This window comes from Triturus cristatus, chromosome 7 (genome assembly GCF_964204655.1).
Source record: "Triturus cristatus chromosome 7, aTriCri1.1, whole genome shotgun sequence".
Taxonomy (NCBI): Eukaryota; Metazoa; Chordata; class Amphibia; order Caudata; family Salamandridae; genus Triturus; species Triturus cristatus.
In genome coordinates this window covers 1,608,639,925-1,608,661,874 of record NC_140590.1, presented here as the reverse complement: position 1 = coordinate 1,608,661,874, position 21,950 = coordinate 1,608,639,925, and the positions used below count along the sequence as shown (strand labels likewise).

At 44.7% G+C, this 21,950-nt stretch overlaps 1 protein-coding gene across 1 annotated transcript in view; it reads left to right on the top strand.

Moving 5' to 3' along the window:
• Positions 1 to 21,950, top strand: part of EFCAB8 (EF-hand calcium binding domain 8) — a 3,172,177-nt gene that overhangs the window by 508,788 nt on the left and 2,641,439 nt on the right. Inside the window, exon 8 of the mRNA XM_085615170.1 lies at positions 21,686 to 21,770. Within this exon, the coding sequence (XP_085471296.1) occupies positions 21,686 to 21,770 (85 nt within the window). The remainder of the gene's footprint in view (positions 1 to 21,685; positions 21,771 to 21,950) is intronic.

The window sequence follows — 21,950 nt, the reverse complement described above, 5'->3', positions numbered from 1 at the left end:
GTTGGACTGGGTTTTCCTTAGTATTAAGAGGAATCTATGGGCATGTTGGATTTACGCCTCCCAATCCCACTTCGCTTTTTCTGGAAAGGCACCCCTTAATACAATATAAGCTCTAGTGTCCGCACATTCAGCTCCCTCAGGAGCTCCTAAGACTCTCAGATTATTGCGTCCCTGTCTATTCTCTTGATCCTCGAGCTTCCAGCAGATGTCGGCCATAGCTGCTTCATGTGAGGATTCCTGTAATATTAGAGCTTTGAAATTGGTTTCCAGGCATTCAGTTCATTCCTCCACCATTGAAATTCTGCCAGCGATATCTGAGCAAGTTTTATTAATCTTCTTGCTAGTTCCGTGTAGTTTATTTGTGGCTAGCCTGGCCCAACGACTGGAGTTCCTGGCTTCTTCCCACACCTGCTTGACTGTTTGAAGAATTACTGCCGTTGATCCTTCAACAGTCTAAGGTTGTGAGGGCGTGCCCGCTGTTGCCCCATTACGTTTTTTGGGGGTTCCTCCAGATTCCACTCCAGAGAGAGCCAAGTGTGTTGCTGAATAGTCTCAGTGTAAATTTTCCATGGAGGTCTCTTTTCTGCTAGCGTTAGAGTCTTCGCCACCAACTCCCTTTTTCTTCTTCTTTTTTCCCCCTACTCACCCTTCACTGAAACTTTGCGTTGGATTAAACAGGTGGTATTATCCAGAGCGTCGCTGGAGTAAGAATATGAGATTGGGTCATCACTCAAGGAGGATGGCGATTCCTCCAAGTTAGAAAGGTCTGATTCGTCTGTGAGTAAAAAGAACCCATGTCAGGAGATTTAGCTGTAAATATTGGGAACTTCTCTGTGATGGCCCTGCTCTGGCCTAGAGTGGCTTCAGGTCACCCCCTTGTGGCCCTGATAGCTTGTGTTTCGATATGAGCAAATTGACCTGCATACAGGTATTCTGGACGAAAATCACTCAACATTCTTATACTTTGGGGGCCTGGAATAGTTTGAATTATCACACTTGTAGGACTGTAATGATTAATAATTGTGTATTGAATGTCGGCAGAGCTGGCAGGAGCAATGGGTGTTGCAATCTGCAGAGGCCTTCTGAAAAGGGCCTTGGCATTTTTGTTTTTTTCATTAAGCACTACCTCGGCACCAACCCCTAATTCCTCCATAAGATAGTCTCTCACTTCCAACGTAATAAGTCCATTGTACTTCCAATCTTTTTCCCACAACCTGATTCAACTGCGGAACGGGATCGTCATACTTTCGATTTGTTGGTCAGGTAGTGCTCTGTACACTCTTTCAATCTGCTGCAAAACACACAGTTTAGCCACCGCATTTTGGGAGGACTGTTTTACAGTCTATGCACAACATGTGTATCTACAGCCACACATACCTCATACGAAAAATGTTACCCTGTAAACATCTGTTTGTGGCATGTAGTGCTGTATATGGCAGTGACAGTGTCTCTTCCTATCTCTTTTCCCTCTTGTACATGGACATTTCTCTATATATAGCTTTGTTTCACATTCCATTGTCACCTGCCGTGTGGGAAAACAATCTTAACAGTGGAGCCGATGACCATTCACATTATCACCAAGAGGAGGAGTCACAATACCTCGTAACTCAAAAGACTTCTTCAAAGAAAAACAACTTGCACACATTTGGGCCCGGAACTAGATGGCAGGAGTATGCATAGCATGCTTACAGCATAAGTAACATTTTCCTTATAAAGTGAGATAAGAGCTGCCAGGACATTGACAATACCAGCAGTGTGGTCCGTTACTAACTAGGCCAAGGAGAGGCCATGAAAAAAAAAACATTTTTAGCTCTTTCTGAAATTTGAGGTGTATTGATGTTACTTTCAGAGCCTGCAGAACTTGATTCCACAGATTAGTGCCCAACATTACAATCGAATTACCACACCTCTGAGACACCCAGAATGTGTCAGTGAGAAGAGGATAATCATTGGAGGATCTTTGGGACCTAGATGGCGAATAGATCCTAATAAACGTCTGTAGACTGAGATTTTGAATTGAATATGATGATTAGCAGCCAATGAAGACCTTTCAACTTTGTAAAAACTGACTCCCGATAATGAGACCGTATATGAGATTGGACAGTAGAACATAACATCCTATTAAAGGTGGAGCATTTTCCAGGCTTATAGAACTCATTTGCCGACAGCCTCAGCAGGACAACAGCAGAATATCACGAGTTGGAGTTAAATTAAGCCCATCTAAAGAAAATATTTGTCACTGAGGAAAACCAAAGCTAGACCTGTTCACTACCTGCTGCACCAGAAATGTCAGTATTACGCCAGCAGGCACATCCAACCAGGATCGGGGGGAGGGCTTGATCAGGCACCTATGCATATGCATTTCCCTCAAACCACTGATAGCAAGGGTGCTGTTAAAAATGAGGAGAGAATCATGCCAGAAAATCCTCATACCTCCATGGTGACTCAGACAATACTGGTTCACAGAGCTACTTCCCTACTCGGGACACCAACAAATATGATTGGTACCAACACAGAACCCACTGTCTTGCTGTAATGAACACATTTATCAAACCGGATCTGGATTTGTCAGCATGGCTCCTGAATTAAATGAAAACCAGCTATTAGACATTACAAAAGACTGTAAGGAAATCAAGCAAGAGTAGGGTCAATCAATAAGACGCCTCAAAATGGAAACTTTTGTGCTCATGGGGTACTCAAAAGAAAATATTAACAAATCTACCACACATGTCAAATGCAGGACTGACTTGTGCTTCAATTAGAGTACATTTGGCTGCTGTTTCTCTTTTCAAGAGAACATAGAACCAGCCATATCTGTGGTCTAACAGGCTTATTAAAGAATTTCTTAACCCCTTCTATGCGTCGGACGCATATGTGCTCATGTGCGTCGGACGTCACCTGCGCGTCCAACCCCATGGCACAGGTAATCCCTCTGGTGCGGGCACAGGAGGGTTTCCCTTTAACCCCAACAGCCTCGGGACCTGGGGAAGAGCTTCCCCAGCTCCCGAGCCCTCCCCCTGGTTTCCCTGGAATGACGATCAGTGCGCACTTCGCGCTAACGTCATTTCAGTGAAACTGAAATGAGCCAAGAGGCTAATTTCAGTTTCACTTTCCACGTGCTCAGGGGGCTATCTCAGCCCCTGAGCACGTAGAAAGACGGGAGAGGTATCATTGGAAAGGGGAGAATCTCCCCTTTCCAATGATACCCCTCCCCAGTGGATCCCTGCTTGGGGATTTCCTCAGGAGGGAAATGTTGGAGGACCCACGCAAGCCATACCTTGCTGGACTCCCTTGGGTGTCTAGTTTTCAGAAATGTGTGGGTTTGGTAGGTTTCCCTAGATTGCCGCCGAGCCCGGGGCCAAAAACTCATGGGAACCCCCTTGCAAAACCAGGTTGTTTTGTGATATGTAATTTTGATGTCGCATCAATAGGTTTTGGTCCCTTGTCTGTCGCGGGTACTTGCCCCACCCATACAAGTGAGGTACCATTTTTCTCGGAAGACTTTGGGGAATGCGGGGTGGGTGGAATTTTGTGGATCCACACAGATTCCAGAACTTTTCATCACATAAATGTGAGGAAAATGTGTGTTCGAGGCATATGAGCTGCAGATTATACACTGTGCATAGATCGCCATCTGGTGTTGGGCCCCGATGTTTGCAGTTGGTTTTTCCTTTTGGAAAGTCTTTGGAAGTCACAAGTTCGGTGACTCCTCCTTTGGTTCGTATTGCGCATGGGCTTCGGCTCCATCCCCAGATTGTTTTTTTCCGCCATCGGGCTCGGATGTAATACTTCGCGCTCCGGTTCCGAACTTTCCAGTTCAACGGTCGACGCAAAAATCCTCGCTCATCGAGCTCCTTCACATAATAAATCATCTTACTCACCTTCTCTTCGGCACTTCTTCGATTCCGGTCGTCGACGGTATCCTTCGGGCCTATTCCGGCTCCGGTCTCGGCTGATGGAAAGAACTCCCTTCAAGAAGTGCCCTCGATGTGGGTCTAAGTTTCCCCACACCGATCTTCATGAGGTGTGCAACCTCTGCCTCTCCCCTGAGCACGAGGCCCGAGACTGTCCCGCCTGCAAGTCTTTTCGCTCTAAAAAGACTATTCGAGATCGACGGGCTAGACGCAACATGGCGCACTCCTCGACCTCCGCTCCAGTCGACATATTCGGGGACAACGTCGAAGCTCCGGGACAGCAGAACATCGAAGAAGAGGACGACGACCTCGTCAGTGCTTCCGAGGCCGACGACTCAGATGTGGAGGACATCACCCCGGCGCAGAGGGTCGTGAGTACAATACCCCCTCCCACACCCACGCCGATACCCAAAAAGGCTTCGGTCACACCTTCGCCTTCGGGCCTAGGCAAGACCAAGGATACTGCTTCTCACACCCCACCTTCGGGCCCGGTAAAGAAGCCTATTAAGCCTTCCGGCAGCTCAGGCTCGAGCCAGCCGACCAGCGGTACCGAAAAACACCCTTCGGCACCGAAGAAAAAATCAGCCTCCATCTCCACACCGAACCCAGTACCAAAGCCTTCGGTGTCGAAACCTGCCCTTCTGGTGCCGACCAAACATCACAAGGCCCTCGGCACCGACACTCCCGTGCCGAAGCCTTCTTCGGAACCGACCAAAAAATCGGAGGTCCCAAAGAAGCACGGCTTAGACAAGCCTACAAAGCCGTCGGCCCCGAAAACTTCGGCGCCGACCGAACAACCAGTGTCGCAAGAACTTTTCACACCGGATCCTCTCCAAAAGACACTCACTGGACATTTGACATTGTATTCAAAAAAGAGAAATTTGGACAAACCAGCTCCACCTCCAAAGAGGAAAGACACTGCTACCTCCCATTTCAGAGTGCCTTCCCCACCTCCTCCACCCCCTCCACCCTCCCCACCTCCACCCTCTCCACCCCTGCCTCATCGTTCCCCAACCTTGTCTCCTGTCCCAGACGATTTAGGAGACCCTTATTATGATCCAGCAGATGTGCCACAAGACCCCACCCCTACTGGATCTCCAGACCCATGGGACGACTATAACAATCCGGACATCCCAGATGTCCCACAGGATGACCTTTACCCATCTAGGCCATCCCCATCTGAAGATTCCTTAGGCTTTCACCACCTATTACAAAGGGTGGCACACTACCACGGGGTGGAGTTACATACTGACCTAGTGGAGGAGGATTTTCTCCTAGACACCTTTGACAATGCACATAGGTCTACTGCCATTCTACCTATGTTAAAGGGAGTGATTAAACATGCACCGGAGGTTTTTAAAGACCCAGTCAGGGCCAGGGTCCTAAACCCCCGTATAGAGAAAAAATACAAAGCCGCCCCCACAGACCCTTCATACATTAAAGGCCCTGCACCATTGGATTCCCTAGTGGTATCTACAGCTAGGAAGCGCTCAAATTCTCAGGCGTCAGGCGAAACACCACCACCTGACAAAGAGTCCAAGCTCCTAGACGCGTCAGGGAAGCGCACTGCGTCACAAGCCGCCAACATATGGCGTATCGCCAACACGCAAGCGCTATTGGCCAGATACGACAGGGCGCATTATGATGAGTTAGAGACCATCATGCACCATCTCCCTGAAAAATACAAGAACAGGGCTAATGAATTGATCCAAGAGGGAAAAATAAGAACTAATACCTCTATACGCTCTGCCCTAGATGCAGCAGACACAGCCTCCAGGGCCATAAACACCAGTGTCCTTCTCCGTCGCCATGCCTGGCTCAGAGTTTCAGGTTTTAAACCTGAGGTACAAGCCTCTATATTAGACCACCCATTCGACCAAGATCATCTATTTGGCCCAAAAGTTGATGAAGCCCTCGAAAAGATGAAAAAAGATACTGACACAGCGAAATCCATGGGAGCCCTACAGTCACACACTCCTAGGCGCTCTTTTCGCCGCTCTTCCTTTCGGGGCACGGGCAGAGGCTACTCCTCGGATAGTGCATCCACGTCCTACAAATCCCCTCCTCAATCTACCTTCACAAAGGGTTATCAAAGAGGCGGATACAGAGGCAATAATAATAAGGGCAGAGGCAAGACAAATACCGCCCGCTCTGCCACACCTCCTGCCCAATGACTTTCCCCCGCTCCCTCCAGACCATTCCACTCCGGTCGGGGGCAGAATACAGCACTTCCTTCACGTCTGAGAGACAATCACCTCAGACAGATGGGTGACCTAAATTATTCGTTCAGGGTATTGCCTAGAATTAACACCCCCCCAAACATTCCACCCAGGCAACGCCCTATGTCTCAAGACCATGCTACGTTACTAAAACAGGAGGGGATCTCCCTCCTGCAAAAAGGAGCCATAGAGCAGGTCCCCATAAATCAACAAAATTTAGGGGTCTACTCCCTGTACTTTCTGATTCCAAAGAGAGACGAGACTCTACGACCTATCCTAGATCTCAGACCTCTAAATACTTACATACATTCAGACCATTTTCACATGGTAACCCTTCAACAGGTTCTTCCACTCCTCTCCCAGAACGATTTTCTCACCACTCTGGACTTGAAGTAAGTAAGTAAATCTTTATTCGGTTATAAAAACAATAATAACCATTAAAGTACATATAAAACACATTAAATACGATATATACATTTCGGAAAAACTCCTTAAGACAAAAATTAAATCAGTCAAGATTTACTCTATGTTTAAAAATACATTTTAAAAACGTACTAACATATTTCGTGGTCAGTGCATTATTCAAAAATTGCAGATGCAACATGGCGGGACGACACCTTCTAAGACCAAGAGTTCTCAGCAATGGATTTAACCATAGTTTACGGTGTATAGAGTAGAATTTACAGAACAATACCGTATGCATTGTTGACTGTTCTGACAGCTCGTCACAAGGGCACGCCGTTAAACCCTCTTTCCAGTCATGATTCTTTGGAAAGGCTACAAGCCTATGGAAAACATTCAACCTAAAGCGTGTCAGCAAAAAACGCTCAAATTGTGATTCGACGTAGGTTAAATATGGTTCCATTTCCAGTGTAGTCATGACTATCAAGGAGTGTTGAGCAGATTTTTTATTTATCTCCTTGCTCAACCGTAATTCTTCCATGTGACTGAGAGCCCTTATTTTTAGGTCTTTCTTTGAGATTTCAGCAATTTGTTCGGGGTTGACATAATATTTATTGAGCCCCAAATCTTTAAGGAGGTTTTTCACATAGCGCAGCCACTCGATTTTCCCCGCATGTTCCAAGGACATGCAGTCGGCCACTATCTCTTTTGTGAGTGAGTTTTTTGTTGACGTCCAAATACGGCGCCACAACAGAAGAGGTTGGATTTTGGCCAGATCTTCAATGTGGGGAAAGCCAAGTTCTGAGTGGCAAGCAAAGGTAGATGCTCGCTTAGGTGCCATCAGTAGGAATCTCATAAAAGTATTCTCTGCTACCTGGAGAACTTTGATGTTTTTATGTCCCCACAATCCCGCCCCATAAAGTTCAATAGAGTGGCACTTTGCTTTATAGATGCGGAGGAGCTCAACTGGTGGCCTCTTGCCGAGCTTCTGGGAGAATTTTATAAGGGCAATGATTGCTCGCAAGAGTTGATGCTTGCGTGCTTCAATGGCCGCTTTCCAGTTAAGTTTGTCATCTATCATGATGCCAAGATATTGATATTGTGTAGTCAGATCCACTCTCTCTTTATCAAGATAGATAGACCTTCCCCTTTTCTTCCCCTTGCCTGCTTCCATCACGTATGTTTTTTTAATATTTATTTTGAGGTCCAAGCTGCCCATGAATTTTGAGTATCTATCTAGGGCTTTCTCCAACTCTCGCGGAGTACGTGCCAGTATTACTGCGTCATCCGCGTAGAGGAGGGCAGGGACGGGGCGATTTTTCACTCTTGATAGGTCCTAGGCCCCTTTCAACATCTCAACCTCGAGACCGTTAGTATAAAGGGAGAAGAGAAAAGGGGCCAGGACACACCCCTGCCTCACTCCCCTCTCCACGTTAAAGGGGTCAGATAATTCCCCCTGCATTCCGAAGCGGACCCTAGATGACGCATTGGAGTATAGTGCCCGAAGAAGGTGTGCAAGGGCTGGGTCTATGCCCATATGAGTGAGCACTGACCACAGCTTCGAGTGGGAGACGCAGTCGAAAGCCGCGGAAAGGTCAACATAAGCCATGTATAGCCTTCCTTGCTTTGCTGAAACATATTTACCCATTGATAGGGCTAGGTTTAGAGCCTGTTCAGTTGTTCCAAAACCCTCTCGGAAGCCAAACTGGATGTCAGATAGTATATTACGGTCATCTACCCAGTCCTGTAGGCGCTGGAGGACCACTCTCCCCAGAGCTTTACCAAGCGAGTCCAATAATGAAATTGGCCTGTAACAGGTCACATCTTCCCTATTTCCCTTTTTGAAAATGGGAACCATAATCGATTGGGTCCAAGTTTTAATTAGACCACACTTCATTGTTGCATCAAATACTTTTTTTTAAATTGGAGCCCACAGGTCTAGTTTGGACTTAAAAAAATCGACTGGTACGCCATCTGGACCAGGGGCTTTTCCGCTTTTGCTCTTTTTAACCGCATTTGTGACTTCGTCTAATTCGAAATCCAGAAGGATCGGAAATAAACTTTCTTGTGGACTCTGATTGTTCTCCTCTAATAGATCTACTCCTATTTCTTTGCCAAAAACTTTGGAAAAATGGTTTGCCCATATTGGGCCCTCAATCGCTACTTCTACTTTTGGCATATCGCTGATATCTGTCAAGAAGGGGGTCTTTACTACCTTCCAGAACTGCTCGCTATTTCGGTTTCGGGAGCTCTCATATAGTTGGTCCCAGAGCGCTTTTTTCAATTCTTGTTTTCTTAGTTTGCAGGCTAGACGATAGGACCTCCTTAATCTGCGTATTTCCTCCTGATCTCTTACGGATTTCATCAGCGCTTTTTTTAGGGATTTATGGGCCATAGTACACTGGTGGTCAAACCACCTTTTTTTCCTAGGCTTATTCCCTTTCATACTTCGAGTTAAAAAGTCTTTTGCCTTCTCCATGATTAGACTAAAATTATATAAAAGGTCTTCGTCACTGGTATCATTATCAAGGCACTTCATGATGGCTGGATATACCGCGTGGACCACCTTGTTTGTCATGGCCACAGGGTCTATCGTTCCCCACCCAATGGTATAACCATTTATTTTCGTAAGATAAATATTGTTCTGGGTGAGTGTGGCCATTATCGGGTGCAATGTGTATTGTCCCTGATCAATGGCCAAATCAAAAGCCAATGCAGCATGATCGCTCAATGTGTTGACTATCAGTCTAAAGCTCTGAGCTTTATTTTCAAGTGTTAATGAGACCAATATGTAGTCAATCGTTGACTCCCATCCTCTGCCCAAATATGTAGCTTGTAGCTGGCCTGATGCGATGTTAGTTTCATTCAAGATTACTAGGCCTAACTCTGACAGTGTTTCGTTTAGGAGGTCACCCACTTTAGTGTGACAAAAGTGGGTCATATATTTATCTGATTCTTCATCCATACCACAGATATTACTATCTTTTACTTCGCAGGGGTGATGATTAAAATCACCACCCCAAACGATGCTTGGGACATCTGATCCTTGCATTTTTTTTGTCAGGATGGACAGCTTATTGCGAATAGTTCCAAGTAAATTTATTCTCTCGCTCTCCGGGACGTTGTCATATGGGTTCACTAGAACTATTGTCCCGTTCTTTGGAAATGAGAGTTTCAATATCTGATAGTTAGGGCATAGGCTAAGCGGTGTTATTTTTAGTCCAGATATTGTATTTTTTATGTATACCATCAAACCCCCCTTTGCCCTACCATGAGGGCCTGCCACTGCCGCTGAGAAATAGGTTTTATATCCCGTTAGATGCTGCTCGTTAGTAGACCATGTCTCCTGTAAACAGATTACATGGTAATCTTGAGTGAAATCCAGCAGACTTCCGTTTATTACTTTGGTTCGTAAGCCTGCAATATTCCATGACATAATTCGTATTATAATGTCATCCTTTCTAGAATCTGAACATTTGTTCAAACAGGCTATCTCTACTGCTGATACATACTCTGGGGGGTTTTGCACTTCATCGATCGTCTGCATGGATTGATTACTACAACTATTCCCAGGGGTAGGGGTATCGGCTCCTCTAGCTAATATTGAAGTTGGAACTGGGGAGAGGTTACTACTTTCCATTCCTTGTGTGACTATGTTTTCACTTGGGGGAATAATATCATTAGAGATGGTTTGAATTCCCGCAATAGAATTTTGTGTACGAACCTGTTCTAAATTAAGTCAATCTATATTATCCAAGCCACCCAGCACCGAAAAACGGTTATAGGTAGGTATATTAAACCTCTGTTGTGACTGGGCATAATTGTTCTGGTACGTTGAATTTATGGTCTGGAATGGATATTGGTTATTAATCAAACAGCTCCAAGGCTGAGGGTTAGGCAGTTGTTTGTGAGCGTTTCGATGGAAAAATTGCTGGTTTGCTTCCCTCTGGTCTTGGAAAAACTCTTTTGTAAAACGGGTTTATGAATGGGAAATCAATTCTTGAGGATAAAAATAGTTGACGTATTGTGTAGAGATAACATCCCCTCCTCTGGCTTCATACCAGTCGCCAATACATCTGACAGCTCTGTGGTCCCTGAAGTTTATAATGATCACATCCCCCTTCCTTTCTTTTGGTCTTGTGCCCACCCAGCTCGTTCTTCTCACCATTAAAATTTCCCCATTTATGTGTGCGGGGAGAGGGCGATTTTGATTTAGCCAATAAATGGTTTTATTTTTTAAGGCGTAATAGTCTTCCCTGGAGCCCTCTGGGAGTTCAGGTACCCCTGTCATTATGATAGTGTACGGAGCTGATTCCGGGGGTAAATCCACTCTCCTAGTTGATGGAATATACTGGGGCTGATGAAGATATTCACGATTTCCATTGGCCATTGTGTGTTTTATTGGTGTACTATTTTTTCCCTCAAAATTATTTATGCTTTCCTTTTTTGAGTCTTCATCATTTCCTCTCGTTTCTGGTGAAGAGCTACTGCCCACCCTTGTCTCCCTCTCTGTTTCTTTGTCTTTTAGTGGGGGATTCGTTTTAATATTGTCTGCAGTTTTTTTTGCTAACTTTCCAGCAGATTTTTTCCCTGATACAATATGCGTTTTCCTTAAGGTGCCACTAGTAGATGGTTGTTCTGGCAAAATAGAGAGAGAGGGAGCTAAATCGTCTATGATGGTTTTAGGCTGAATTTTTAAAAGTTCAATTAAGGTCGAATTGTTCCCTTGCATTTGCTTGCCTAGATCATCCAGATGTAGGCTTATTAATCTAGTCCTCTCAAAGAGGGGAAGTAGGAGGGACTTGACCATAGTCTCTATTTTTAAGAGTAGTTCGGCCAGGGGGTCCGTGTCAGTAGTTGACCCTATGGTGTTAATACTTAAAGGGGGATTATTTTTTACTAGAAGGCCAGTAAGAGTCGAAGTTTGAGCTATGGGTTTGGTCTTCTGCTTCTTAGCCAAGGATGATATAGCGGGAGGGGCTTGTCTCTTTCTAGAAATATGTCTAGTATCGGAGGGGCCTATTATCGATGGAGAGGTTATTACCAGATTTGGTGAATCTGATAGCCCTGATATGGATGAACTAATTGTGTGGTCAGTAGAGAGGACCGTAACTGGGGAGTTAGTATATGATGCTATTTCATCCCTTTCGGGGATGGAACCTACTCCCTCAATCGTCACCCCCGGGGAGAGTGCTTTTCCAATTGTGCCCAATGAGGAACGTTTACCAGTTAACAAATCAAGGGATAGACGTTTTTCTGTTTCTGCAATTTCCTTCTTTAGCACGGTAGTCACACGTTTGAAAAATTGGTCTATAGTACCAGAGACTGGGCCATTAGATGTGTTGACGATTAAAGAACGTGATTTTCCTGCGTCTAATGGCATATTTTGGGGCTACAGGGAGATATTAAAGGGAAACAATACATAAACAGGTCCAAGATAACAGCAACACGAAGTCCAAGGATTATGAGTGTTTGTGGCAGTGTGGAAAAACGATTCTTACCACACAATAAGAGTTGGGGAGATGGCCCGTCCCGTCCTCAATCGTCCTCGAACGGCCTCAAACGGCCCGCTCTTTGCCCGGTCTTCGACCCGAGCTACGTCCCGCACGTGTACCGCTAACGCGTGAGGGCGGGACTCAATATTAGGATGGAGGACAAAATGGAGGTGTGTCCGGGAAGAGGAGCCAGGTGTGCGAGATGAAGTTGCCGATACGCACCCTGGGCCTCGCAGTCCCGAAGTTTAAGCCTCCACAGCGTTACGCCCCAATAAACAGCAAAGCGTCCTTGTAAATCCTCTCACCACAAGTTGCACCGGCCAAAGAGATTCCCAGCACTGCGACTGAAATAGGCAGCGCCAACGAGCGGCGCCCGCGAAGCGGGGGCCGCGAGGCGTGGGTCAGTCAAGGGAGGTGTGTCCGGGAAGAGGAGCCAGGTGTGCGAGATGAAGTTGCCGATACGCACCCTGGGCCTCGCAGTCCCGAAGTTTAAGCCTCCACAGCGTTACGCCCCAATAAACAGCAAAGCGTCCTTGTAAATCCTCTCACCACAAGTTGCACCGGCCAAAGAGATTCCCAGCACTGCGACTGAAATAGGCAGCGCCAACGAGCGGCTCCCGCAAAGCGGGGGCCGCGAGGCGTGGGTCAGTCAAGGGAGGTGTGTCCGGGAAGAGGAGCCAGGTGTGCGAGATGAAGTTGCCGTTACGCACCCTGGGCCTCGCAGTCCCGAAGTTTAAGCCTCCACAGCGTTACGCCCCAATAAACAGCAAAGCGTCCTTGTAAATCCTCTCACCACAAGTTGCACCGGCACTCTGGACTTGAAAGACGCATACTTTCACATCCCAGTACACCAGTCTCACAGAAAGTACCTCAGATTTGTGGTGGACGGGCAACACTACCAGTTGAAGGTGCTCCCGTTCGGGGTAACAACAGCACCAAGGGTATTCACCAAGTGCCTAGCAGTAGTGGCTGCACACCTCAGAAGAGAGCACATTCACGTCTTCCCGTATGTGGACGACTGGCTAATAAAAGCCACGTCCTACGAACAATGTGTGCAACATACCGCGGCTACAATCCAACTACTTCACCAGCTAGGTTTCACGGTGAACCACCAAAAATCCCACCTGGTACCATCACACACAAAACAATACCTCGGTGCCACCATAGACACCTCAAAAGCCATAGCCTATCCCAATCCTGCCAGGATTGCAAATGTACAGGCTCTGCGTCAGAAATTCATATGTCAACACTCTCTCCCAGCAAGAGTGTTTACGCAACTGATAGGGATGATGGCCTCTTGCATCTTCATACTGCCCCATGCAAGACTCCAGATGCGTCCACTCCAAGAGTGCTTAGCGCGCCAATGGAACCAGGCCCAGGGGCAACTGACAGATCTGGTGTTGGTAGACGGTCGCACCCATCGCTCTCTGCAGTGGTGGAACACCACAAACCTTTCCAGAGGTCAACCGTTCCTGGACCCGGTCCCACAAATAATCCTAACAACAGACGCATCGCTCTCCGGCTGGGGAGCTCATCTGTTATATCTCACAGTACAGGGCACATGGACGCCGCAACAGAAGGTACTCCACATCAACCATCTGGAGTTCCTGGCAATCTTCCTCGCCCTAAAATCCTTCCAAACGCAGATTTCAGGCAAGGCAGTCCTCATTCGCACAGACAACATGACTGCCATGTACTACATTCAAAAACAGGGGGGCACACACTCTCTACAGCTCTCTCAATTAGCACAGAGCATATGAAGATGGGCAATTCCACAAAAAATCTTTCTCCTGGCCCAACACGTCCCAGGAGTCCAAAACACTATGGCAGATCTGCTCAGCAGACAAACGCAGCAGATCCACGAGTGGGAACTTCACCCACAGGTTCTTCACCCGTTCTTTCAGAAGTGGGGGCATCCACACATAGACCTATTCGCCACCCACGAAAACAAAAAATGCCCAAGCTTCGCCGCCAGATATCCACACCCATTGTCCAAAGGCAATGCGATATGGATGAACTGGTCAGACAAATTTCTCACCATGCCTCCTAACCCAGAACCATGGAGAGATCAGGCACCCGGACCCAGCTCAGCTCAACCTTGCGATCTGGCTCCTGAGGTCCTAGAATTCGGATACCTTAACCTTCCCCCTGATTGCATGAATATTATCAGGGAAGCTAGACGCCCTACTACTAGGGCATGCTATGCTGCAAAGTGGAAAAGATTTGTTGTTTACTGCCACAACAACACAATCAATCCTTTAAATGTGTCCATACAGCACATCATATGTTACTTACTCCATCTACAAAGGTGTAACCTAGCATATACTTCCATTCGGTTACACCTCGCTGCAATTGCTTCTTATTTACAGAACAGGCAGCACCTATCACTTTTCAGAGTGCCTGCCATCAAGGCCTTTATGGAAGGCCTCAAAAGAGTAATTCCACCCAGAGTACCACCCTCACCTGTCTGGAAGTTGAATATAGTTCTCACAAGGTTAATGGGACCCCCTTTCGAACCATTACATAAATGTGAGCTCCAATTTCTCAAATGGAAAACAGCTTTTCTAGTGGCCATCACTTCCCTCAGAAGGGTTAGGGGCTTCTATGGCTTTTCTAGGAAACATACCACTAGATGACATCTGCAAAGCAGCGACATGGTCAACACCACACACTTTCACAAAACATTACTGTGTAGATGTGCAAACCAAGCAACAAGCTAGTGTGGGCCAGGCTGTACTAAAAACACTGTTCCAAACAACCGCAACGGATGCTGGTGGTCACCGCTAGGGTTGGGTACTGCTATATAATCTATGCACAGTGTATAATCTGCAGCTCATATGCCTCAAACGGAATATGCTACTTACCAGTATGCATCTGTTCTTGGCATGTAGAGCTGCAGATCTATACACGCCCACCCACCTCCCCGGCTACCTGCATCCGTTCCAGTTTATCTTATTTAGATACAACTCACATGGGTTTCTTTACTGTTACTACTACGCTCCATCTTTCCCTGCTGGCGAAAAACAATCTGAGGATGGAGCCGAAGCCCATGCGCAATACGAACCAAAGGAGAGTCACCGAACTCGTGACTTCCAACGACTTTTCAAAAGGAAAAACAAACTGCAAACATCCGGGCCCAACACCAGATGGCGATCTATGCACAGTGTATAGATCTGCAGCTCTACATGCCAAGAACAGATGCATACTAGTAAGTAGCATATTCCTTTGTTTGAAATATTTTGAGGTTTGCAAGGGATTCAGGGTAACAGAACCTGGTGAGAGCCAGACAAGTCCCCTCATCCTGGATTCCCCTGGGTGTCAAGTATTATAAAATGTATAGGTTTGCGAGGTTTCCCTAGGTGCCGGCAGAGCTAAGGTTCAAAATCTACAGCTAGGCACTTTGCAAATAAAGGGTCCGTTTTCACGGTGAAAATGTGGTGTCCACGTTGCGTTTTGGGCCGTTTCCTGTTGCGGGCACTAGGCCTACCCTCACAAATGAGGTACCATTTTATTCGTAAGACGTTGAGGAATGCTGGGTGGGTGGAATTTTGTGGATCCACGCAGATTCCAGAACTTTCCACCACAGAAATGTGAGAAAAATGTTGTTTTTTTTAAAAAAATTTTTGAGGTTTGCAAGGGATTCTGGGTAACAGAACCTGGTGAGAGCCAGACAAGGCACCCCATCCTGGATTCCACTGGGTGTCTAGTTTTAAAAAATGTATGGGGTTGCTAGGTTTCCCTAGGTGCCGGCAGAGTTAGGGTTCAAAATCTACAGCTAGGCACTTTGCAAAAAAAGGGTCTGTTCTCACTGTGAAATTGTGGTGTGTCCACGTTGCGTTTTGGGCCGTTTCTCGTCGGGGGCACTAGGCCTACCCACAAAAGTGAGGTACCTTGTTTCTCGGAAGACTTTGGGGATGCGGGGTGGGTGGAATTTTGTGGATCCATTCAGATTCCAGTACTTTCTACCTCAGAAATGTGAGGAAAATGTGGGGTTTTTGGACAAATGTTGAGGTTTGCAAGGGATTCTGGGTAACAGAACCTGGTGAGAGCCAGACAAGTCACCCCATCCTGGATTCCCCTGGGTGTCTAGTTTTCAAAAATGTATAGGTTTGCTAGGTTTCCCTAGGTGCCGGCAGAGCTAGTGTTTAAAATTTACAACTAGGCACTTTGCAAAAAAGCGGTCAGTTTTCACTGTTAAAATAAAGTGCGTCCATGTTGTATTTTGAGCCGTTTCCTGTCGCGGGCATTAGGCCTACCCACACAAGTGAGGTTCCATTTTTATCGGGAGACTTAGGGTAAGAGAATTGTAGAGCAACTGTTATTACCTATTGAATTCGATGCATTTGTGCCTTCCAAATGAAAGACAATGTGTAAAAAATACGTCACTTTGAAAAATGTCCTATAATTCTCATGCTAGTATGGGTACTCACAATTTCGGAAATGTGCAAATATCTACTGTTTCTAAACTCTATATTTTGTTTCAATTTCAGAAATACATAGCTGTCTTTCATACCGATTTTTCCATGTACATATTTTCCCAAATGAATTGCTATATTCCCGGTATATAATGAAAATACATTGCAAGATGCTGCTCAGTTATTGGCTCTGGGTTCGTCGGGTTCTTGGTGAACCTACAAGTCCTATATATCCCCACATACCAGAAAGGTCCAGCAAATGTAATGGTATATTGCTTTCAAACAGCTGTCATAATTAAAAGAAGTTACAGGTGAAAACGTTGGCACAAATGGCTGTTTTTTTCAAATAATTTTCAATGTTTCCTATATACAACTGTTAGTTTCTATAAAGAAACCATGAAGGATCTACACAAATGACCTCTTGCTAAATTGAAAATGTTGTCTACTTTTCTAAAATGTATAGCTTTCCAGGATCCATTATACCCAATTCTACCACTAACTGGAAGAAGGTTGGAAGCACAGAAAATAGCAAAAATAGGCTATGTCCCAGTAAAATGACAAAACTGTCTAAAAAAAAATGTGGTTTTCTGACAAAGGTCTGTCAGTCCCTAAAAGCTGGGGAAATGATGATTTCAGCCCCACAAACCCTTTGTTGATACCATTTGTGGGGGGAAAAACAGACGCTTTCATTTGCAGCACTTTTTTCCCATTTTTGCTGTATTTTGGATAAATTCTGGGTTCCCTCCAAGGGAATCCACAAAGCCTGGGTACCTTTAGTAGCCCCATGATGTTGGAAGAAAAGGACTTTGGTGTGGATGCCTTATGTGGTCAAAAAGGTACAGGGGCCTAAGCGTAAACTACCCCAAATAGCAAAAAAAAAGGCTTGGGAAAAGGTGGGAAAGGCCTAGCAACGAAGGGAGTTAAAGCCTCTTTAGGGTCTTTACACCTATAAGACACCCTCATTAGTCATGGTGAATAAATATTACTTTAACTCAACTGATGAAAAAGTCTTTCGAGCAGCCCTCTTTGCTGGAACAGTAGACATACATTTGCACAACACTGCTGCCAAGATTCATCATCACAAAGTGATGTGCCAGTAGGACAAGTGGTCCTTAGTCACTATTCCAGTAAGGTAAGAGTGTTTAGCCTTTGTGTTTAGCCTTTGTTACCCTCCTTTGACTAACCACTGTTCTGTATGTACTGCATGCTATTCTGATTCTGGTAAGATCCATTAGTAAAACTGTTACTTACCTGCCTGTGAAGTTTTCCAGTATTGGTATCTTTCATATATCCACATGCAACCCTTCTTCCTCTGCAACTCAGGCACTTTTCTATACATAAAGTTACTCTATACTAGTGCTACAAAATCTGAACTATAGTGTCTTGAGTGAGGAAACGTGAATGCTCTACTTTGCTCTAATCGGCTGAGTTTTGGATCTTGTATAATGATGTGAATAGGCACTTTGAAGGCCATTTTAAAGTTAGGTATATGTTTACCATTGTAGTGCTTACATGTTTATTGTGGGACTCCTACCTCGCCTCTAGGCATGGTTCAAGCATGTGAATGTATGAAAAATCCCAATACTGAAAATCTTCAGTTACTTGTAAGTAACTTTTTTCATTTAAGTAAGGATGTTTTTTATTATGCTGTTAATTTATGCCAGCTGTGAGTATATTAAATTTTGGTTATGGTTCCTCGCTCCCATATTTCTTCTGGAGTTCAACATAGAGTCGTTATGTATCTTAGGTGCTCCTACGCTACTCTTTCATCCCAGCTATATTTTGGACAGTTACATTCATGATCATCATAAAGCAAATGATCGCTGACACAGAAATGTTTGTTTCTATTTGCATGATGAATCGGCTTTATAAAATTATTAATATCTACATAGCACCAAAAACTATCATTATTCAGTCAAAATATGTATGTTTATAAAAAATCGTCTCTATAAAATTATTAATATCTAAATAGCACCAAAAACTATCATTCTTCTGTCAGAAGAATTATGTATGTATAAGTATGTAAATCTTCTTTGTCAGAAGAATAATAGTTTTTGGTGCTATTTAGATATTGAGAATTTTATAGAGCTGATTAATTGTGCAAGTAGAAACAAGCATTTCAGAATATTGATAACACATTATTAATTTGGCAGGAGCTAATTAGTTGAGGCGGTTCCTTTTTAGGTGGAGCCTAGCGCTGGGCGCATGCCCTGCTCTGCGAGGCATGTAGTATCTCCTCTCTCGGACTAATCATGCCTCTTGCCCCCCATTTGTTCCTTTGTGTGCTTGTATAAATTCCTTTGGTTTCATTGGTCAATCATTACATTTGTCCCTCCTTTCTGTGGGTGGTTCCTCCCCCTGGTGACTGGCCCTGTTAAAAGTATTATTGGTCCTTTGTTATTGCGTTATGTTTTTTTATTTTGAGTTTCTGTTGGTGAAATCCGACGGTGGTAAATATGTAAAGGAAGCTGGAGACCGTTGAGTCAATGAGATGAGCTCTTTCTTTGCAAACTCTGCTTTCCGGTTTGGTAAGTCTGGAGCATATGAACAATTTTAGGAGCATCTCCCTTTACTCCTCCGCGAGATATGTGTACTCTTCGGTTACATTACCCATAAGAAGATAAAAAACAGAAGTACTGTGCTATCATTTAGTTTGAAAGATGTACAATCTTCATGCTCATACTAAATAGCATTCTGAAAGGCAACACGTAATGTTCACATTTGACCAAGCTGGGCACTTTTATTTAGAATGTCCACAGTTTTAAATAAACGTTTATCTCTAACGCCCTGCAGTCACCCTGGATTCGCTCCGATATAGCCCCAGCCACAATTCTTCGTACCGCAAAGAAAACACGATCCCAGAAGTGCTTCTTTCCCTTCTAACCCTTGTTGGCTAAAAGTTGGCAGTCTAATCTAAATCGCCTTTACTGTGGTGGTTGCTTTGTAACTTCCTTCATTGCAGTACCCAGCCTTTACCTCCATCCTGATCCCACAGTAGGAATGGCGTACGCATTTGCAAAGCCATATTGCCAGTAAGTAGCCGGGGCATTCACTGATTTATGTTTTTTGGGTGGCACCAGTGCAGCATTTCTACAATATGGCTTCTGGAGTTAAACGGCAATCTTTACAGGTGAAGCACTCAAAGTGAGTGCTCCTGAAACCACCTGAGGTGGCTGTTGCACTGTGAAGTGCGCACTTGACCAACACAGTTCAGAGTGGATGTTTGCACCCGAAGTCACTTACACCCTTATGCATCAAGCCAAAATCCAGTCGGTAAAATACCGATTCCTTATTAGCTCCCGGTATTAAGTAAAAAATTCCCAATCCCAATGCATCAACCCAAAAGCAGAAATCGGTATTTAAGGAATCCTTAAATAGCGATTCTTTAAATAGGGATTCCTTAAATACCGATTCCTTAAATAGCGATTGCATTTAAGGAATCCCAAAGTGAGATTCCTTAAATGCAATGCATCAAAGTTAAAAAATTAGCGATTTCGCTAATAAGGGGAGCAAATTACCATGAAGATGAACTGCATGGTAATTTGCAAAAACTTTGAAAAATGCACTTTTGTGCATTTTTCCAAGTGTCATGTTGCGCACACACATGCCCTTGGAGCATGTGTGTGTGCAACATATGTGCACATATCATTTTCAGGGGTGCAACAGGGTGTCCTTTTGACACCCTGGCACCCTTGAAAGTGCTCCAGCTATTAGCGATTCGGTAATACCGAATCGCTAATACAGAATGGCTTTACATTCATTCCTATGGGCCTCCAAGGCCATAGGAATGAATGGGTAGGTATTCCTTATTACCGATTCGGTATTACCGATTCGGTAATAAGGAATGTTAAGGAATCGCTATTTGAATAGCGATTCCTACATGCATAGCCTTTTGCTATTCCTTATTAGCGATTCCTTATTTTTCGCTAATAAGGAATCGCAAATGCTAATGTTGATGCATATGCCCCATAGTCAGCTTTTTCTGCATCAGACATAAACCCCCAGGTTTAGACCAACCCCGGACATTCACCTCCATAGTGCAGAAAATAATCAACTTAGTGGCATCCAGCTATGACTATAACAACTATGGTGTACCCAGTTTGCCTCACCTAGCAGCTGTAGTGGCAGCAGACTGCCTATACATACCCTCTAAACCTGTTTCTCCAGCGCTGCCTAAGCTAGATTTGTTGCACTTCATACAGTGTAATGTGTTCCAGGTGCTAATAGGGGAGGCTCTTGAGAGATTGCTTTATACATTCACTTCCCACAGCCTTTGCAAAACCTAAGCTGAGTCAAGATTGAGCAACAAGTTAGACCTCCTTCCTGGGTCTGACTGGTAAGCTTTTCTTTAGTAAACTCAATTGTTTGGCCACAAACTTTACTGAACTTTGGTCATGTGTTTTAGGTAAGCTCTGACATGAACCAATGTGCAGTGAGTCAAGGAAGTCAACCCTCTCTACTTTGAGTAGATTCTAGATAATTTACTTGTTCAGCCTCCTGAGCATGGCCGTTGCTCTGACTGTATTACCTTCCCATTGACTCCTGGTGCATTGCCTGTGCATTCTGTCAGATTAGGGTAGGGAAGATGCTGCCCTGTGGAAAGCCCCTCAAATGTGCTCTCGTTTTCACCAGCCTTCTTATTTTTGCTGGGGCCTATACTTTGCCTGATATTCAGTACTGTTTCTCTGCGCATGATCCCATTTTTAAATTGTCTTCTATTCTGTCTTCATTCGTTGTGTGTCAGAACCAGTATCTGGGTAAAGCAGTGTCTATCTTGAAAGAGAACACCATGGTATTTTTTGGCCTTACAGAATTCCTGGGAGTATATGTTGTGAGTTAAGGTGATTGGGCCCTGTGATCTTTTTAGATTTCAGGCAAGCATGCATTCCTGAATCACACTGCATGACCCAGTGTGTAGCAATTGCATAGCTCATCAATCCCTGGCGGGACAGCACCCAGGATAATGTGCTGCATGGCTAAACACTTACAAGGTTCCAATGGCGAGACCTATAAGCTATGCCAATGCTTGTTCATTCTGGCTGCATTTTTTTACAACTTCCTTGATTCATATACAGCCAAAAGATGTTCTCATATTCTGGAATTAGTACAGTCTTATAAGCATACTCTATTAATAGTGTAAAAATATGTAACTTGAACTTGTGCAATGCCCATCCTAAAATATATGCAAAGTGTGCTTTTTATCCTCATATTTGTCCGAATGTCTCCTGAATCTTTACTAGATTTCTATGATATCAGCAGCAGCAAATGTGATCGGAGTTTCAGCCTCGTGGACCTGAGCTACTGCACTGCATCGTTGGATTACTGGTCAGTTATCACTTATATCTTTTTCCATTTATCTCAAAACACTCAACAGGATTATATCTGATAAACTTTGCAGCGCAGAAACGGGTGATGAATTGTTATACTGGTGGAGGAGTAGCAGGTGTTGAAGGATGGTAAAACAAACATCTGAAATTGAACATGCATCATCCTCTACCAAATGTG